The 5,000-nt window shown below is 38.2% G+C and overlaps 1 protein-coding gene across 1 annotated transcript in view; it reads right to left on the bottom strand.

Moving 5' to 3' along the window:
* Nucleotides 1-2,897: 2,897 nt before the first annotated feature.
* LOC140926940 (uncharacterized) overlaps nucleotides 2,898-5,000 on the bottom strand; it is a 2,608-nt gene continuing 505 nt past the window's right edge. Inside the window, exons 2-3 of the mRNA XM_073376613.1 lie at nucleotides 4,456-4,548; nucleotides 2,898-3,908 (exon numbers count right to left, since the gene is read on the bottom strand). Of these exons, the coding sequence (XP_073232714.1) occupies nucleotides 3,195-3,908; nucleotides 4,456-4,548 (807 nt within the window). The 3' untranslated portion in view covers nucleotides 2,898-3,194. The remainder of the gene's footprint in view (nucleotides 3,909-4,455; nucleotides 4,549-5,000) is intronic.

Here is a 5,000-nt window from a genome sequence, read left to right as displayed (position 1 = left end):
CCCCCAGTACCGCACTTTTTTATCCTGCTTACAAGAACAAGTAGTTTCCAGTGGAAAGTGAAGTGCTGTGAGTAAAGCATGACATCTCAAATAGTTTGAATCAGTTGCAATTTCTTTCGATTTTTGATATTTGCCATTAACAGTGTCAAATAACTGACGCAACACGACACGTAGGTGAAAAAAAGTGTGTGTAATCAAGTTACAATAGCTTACAATTGTATAAAAGTCGGTAAGAATAAATCAGCGTATTATTTGTCTGAAACCTGTCCACGATATTTAACCAAACGAAAGCAATTTATCAATTAGGCTGAAATAAATACAACAAAGCCTGGCTGAATACAAATTTGGCCAAAACACCGAGTTTGTTTACCGTACAGTTCTAGGAGTTGCTTCGAATTGTTCGAATCAGTTCTAAGAAACGGATCGCTTCAATTCACGCGAATTTTTTACCTTCACTTGTATGCATACTCTTCGCTTGCAAAAATATGGTTTTCTACACGAAATAGGATTCCTTCGCCTTTAGTTTTCCACCGCCACTTTTCGACAGTCGAGTGTACCCGAGGTGGCTTGGGTCCGGTCTGTGAAACCGGAATGTACCGTTCCATTGAGCACGTGAAGTTTCCGAAATTCCAAACCGGAATTTTTGTTGAATGGAAAGCGCCCCTGGTCGCCCAAGGCGGGACAGTTTCTCACTGTTACATGTATATTTTGGTAATTCGCAATGTTTTTGATTTTACGTCGCTTTTCAGACATAGAGTGTGGTTGTCTTTTTCTGTTAAAAAATTTCCCCCTGCAGAGTTTGGAATATGCAACATACAGCTGCGTATAGCTGATAAGAACGGCCGAAGAGTTGAGCTATAGATTAGTGGTTTGCTGCAATAAACCTTGGAAAAGTTAAGGTGACTTCAAGAGACAGAGCTTTCAGTGGTAGTTGTGATTTGTTTATTAAGGATTGTTTTAAATTTTAATTTCGAATTCAAGGTGTTGACTGATCGTAATAAACGAAGTGAAATGACTCTGAAATGTTTATACGAAGTATAACTATATGTTTATTCAGGTACGATATGTACAGCTGTAAGCTCATATTTATATGACTTTCTTAAGGTGTTTCGATACAGTTTTTCAGAAACCATACCGATATTTTTCAATCGCCTTAAAAGTGTTTTTTTCCTTGTCCGATCGCTATAAAATTTTCACTAGTAACTGGCTATGGATTGAAATTTGTGAAAATGTAGTTTTAAGTAAAATCGATATTACTATGACAACAATAAACAAAAAACTTTGAAATTGATAAAAGCCGAATTTTGTGTGATCTAGACCTGCTACTGAAAATCCAACACTAGGAACTTAAAGTTTGGTGTTTAGCAAACAATCTCCGTAAGAAGTAAAAAATTGTGTATACACTATACATACCTCCACGCCTAGTACATTTTAGTTTGAATTTTTTTTTTACTTCTTTTGAATGTAAAACATTGACAATACTCACACTGAAATGTACTAGTCATGGATATATGTATTGTCCGCATTAATTTGGAAAAATTAGCATAACGTCAAAACAGTGAATGCTGTAGCGCAGATTTTTGACCGGTTCGTAGGATAGGTTTGTCTTGAAATTTCAAGGTGTCGCAGTGAATCAATCTCAATGAAAGTTTCAGACATTATTATATACATTATGTGAAGAGATTTTTAAAAAAGAGTCGTTTCAGAGATATACAAAAAGTGCTAAAGGCCCAAATTTTGAATGTAGTTGTCCTTATACAGGTGTTGAGAAAACGGGTTAGTTTTTTAGATCGCAAGAATGAAAAAACACCAAATTTTCCTAGCATCGAAATATGATATTAAGCAGCATCCTGACGCTACTTAAGAATAATTTGGGTCATTCATAACGTTTTTTTTTTTAAATAATCTATCACGGGTATTGAAAATTTAGGTTTGAAATATATTTTCTTTTTATTTGAATTCAAACATACAGAATTTTTTACTTCTTACGGAGGTTATTTGCTAAACACCAAACTTTAAGTTCCTAGTGTTGGATTTCCAGTAGCAGGTCTAGATCGCGCAAAATTAGGCGTTTATCAATTTCAAAGTTTTTTGTTTATTGTTGTCATAGTAATATCGATTTTCCTAAAACCTACATTTTGACACATTTCAATCTATAGTCAATCATTGGTCAAACTTTTATAGCGATCAGACAAGGATGAAATCACTTTTAAAGCGACTGAAAAATACCGGTATGGCCTCTGAAAAACTATATCGAAGCACCTTAAATATGCTTACTCCCAATAAATTTGACACTTTCTCCAGTACTTTTTTTATCAGCATCATAACTTCTATAACCTTCAGATGTCCTCGCCCGGCAAAATCCATGTAACCTACAAATCGATCGAGCGTGTTGTTGTTGGTTAAGATTTAACACGGTTGCGGTTTAGTTTGCCCCGCAATTTCAGTACCAGAAGACAAATAAGATATGCAAGATAACAAAGATGCATGATATTATTTTTCAATTTTTTAGTAATTTCCTTTGCCGGTTCGCTTCTCTCTTCTGTCAAAATATTTACTGAGGGAAAAAAACTGCTATTATCGGCTGACCGCTTTTCGAGTTGTGAGAATGTGGTTTCTCGTCCCAGACCTCGTGTCTCTCCCCCCCCCCGAATGGAAAGATCATCTGTTCAACTGTCCTCAAGCTATAGAAAATTATATACTTTGTTTGCTTGTTCGAACAGATATTTTACAGAATCAGTCGTTGTGTGAAATCTGACCTATGTGAGCGCATTCGGACTAATCAATCGCAATTTAAACTGCTGCTCCCACTGCTAGTGATAATGACGTCTGTTGTGTGTCGCTAATCAAAGACATTTTTGTTGCAATTCCGGTCGTCAAGAAGTAAGAGGCTCAAAGACCATTTTAACAACTTTTATTTTTCTTTGTTCTCACCTGTTTCTTTACGTTACAACAAACACTTAGCCTGATTTTGTCTGACATAAATTTAACTTACATTTACATCTAATCCGAAACCGACCAACTTTTCGAAATGTACTGAGTACTTGAAACTTAAGGTCGTTCTATTGAAATCGTTGCGAAAACTGAAACACCAAAAGTTCAAAAGTTTTACCCTAAAATAAGTCAACACAAAAACAGAAGTTTGTGGCTACGTCGAATTAGCAATCTAAAGGTGAGAAGGGAAAAGCCAACTCTTAGCGAATTCCAATGGCGGTGGCATGAAAGCCAAACTTGCTCCATCGGTTACTAGAGGTGTAGGTTCCACAGCCTCCAAAATGCAGCTCTGTCAAGAAGAAGAATTCGTTCGGCATGGTGCGATCAGGATGGGTGATGGGAATTGCCTTGGAGCGCCAGTCGACACCCACACCTACTTTTTCGTAGATTAGGTTGTGGCTGTGGTAGGAACTGGGAGTTTGCAGATTGTGGTTTGGCATGAATGCAAAATAGCTGTTGGGATTGGCATCGCAATTTGTAAACTTGACTGTGTGCCCATTGGATCTGAAGCCTTGAACACTTCGGCGGCGTGCAGCTGATGCAGGAATAATACCGAGGAAGATGTACTCTTTCATGAAGGCGTTCTGTGGCGTGGTGTAACCCTGGAAGCTGTTGATTAACACACCAAACTCTGTGTTCGCGAACGACGGATGAGGCTGGATCAGAGTGTATGCCTCGCTACGATCAACCTTTTTCTGCAACTTAAGTAGTACGTTCTTCTTGTCTCGAAATAGAACTTTGACGATATTTTGTGCATATGGTAATCTAGTGAAGCCACGAGGAAGAAAGGTGAAGCCTCCACCATGAATTCCCATCTCGCAGTACACATCAAAAGGCTTTTTGTCGACCAGGGGCTGTATCTTATACACACCACTTGGTGAGTTCAGTGGAAGACTGTAGCAGTCTTTGGGAAACTGACAAAAGACAACTGACAGTTAGTAAGTTATTTGTAGTTGTCCTCAAGTCGAATTGTTCATATGGGTTCATTACACGTTTCTGGGAAACTGCCCACCTACCCCTCCCTCTTAAGCCAACATTTTGCCCTAAGTGAGACGTAAGTGTTAATGTTGGCTTAGGGGAGGGGTAGAACAGCTATGTATAAGCGCTATATAAATTCCATTATTATTATTATTATTATGTGGGCAGTTTCCCAGAAACGTAAAATGATCCAAAATTGCCCCACGTAAGATAATCCAGATTCCGGAATAAGAGAAATTTTTGCCTGTGGAATCCGAAATCCTCGGCTTTCGAATCCTGAACTTAGCTCAAGAAATCCGGAATCTCGCTAACGATTGGAATCCGGAATCCGGAATCCACAGCGTGGAATCCAGAATCTGAGACTTGAATTACCTTACATGGAAACCGGAAAGAAAGTGGAAAGATTGATAACGGAATGATTGAAAAAGGAAGTATGCATTTAGATTATTAAATGCCAAGAACGTTTTGATATCTTTAAATTACCTCCTCGCAGCTGCAACACCCATTGACACCAATGGCCTTCCGCTGTATTACAACACACAGGAATAAGAATAGGAAACTCAAACGTGACATCATCTGCAATTAAAAAAAGGTAGTCAGGGTTCGACAGTATCAATATATGAAATTCATAAAGATCATAGTTGTTTACCATCTCCCAAAAATTCTGGAAATACCCCAACGGAACGTCTGAAAAAGTAGTCCAGTTTTCCTGACGGAATGTTCGAATCGGAAATTCGGCGTGTTCCATTTTTTGAAAGTCATCTTTGATACTAGGTTCCGGCCTTTGCACCGGTTTTTGGTGAATGGAACATGTTTGTAAAAATGGTAAACGTGATTCCGGGAAGAAATTAACCGGTCCGTGAACCGACCGGTTTACCCATGGTAAACAACCAATGCGATCCTGGTTACAAATCACTTAACAAATTTTCTAAGTCACGAACGACGAAATAAGGTAAGAAGAGCGATATTCCGAAGGAGTGCATAATTTTACTCGCTATAAGTCCATATGGCAATTGAAGACTTGTTCT

The sequence above is a fragment of the Porites lutea genome, chromosome 2, assembly GCF_958299795.1.
Source record: "Porites lutea chromosome 2, jaPorLute2.1, whole genome shotgun sequence".
Taxonomy (NCBI): domain Eukaryota; kingdom Metazoa; phylum Cnidaria; class Anthozoa; order Scleractinia; family Poritidae; genus Porites; species Porites lutea.
This window is presented reverse-complemented; position numbering and strand designations above follow the sequence as displayed.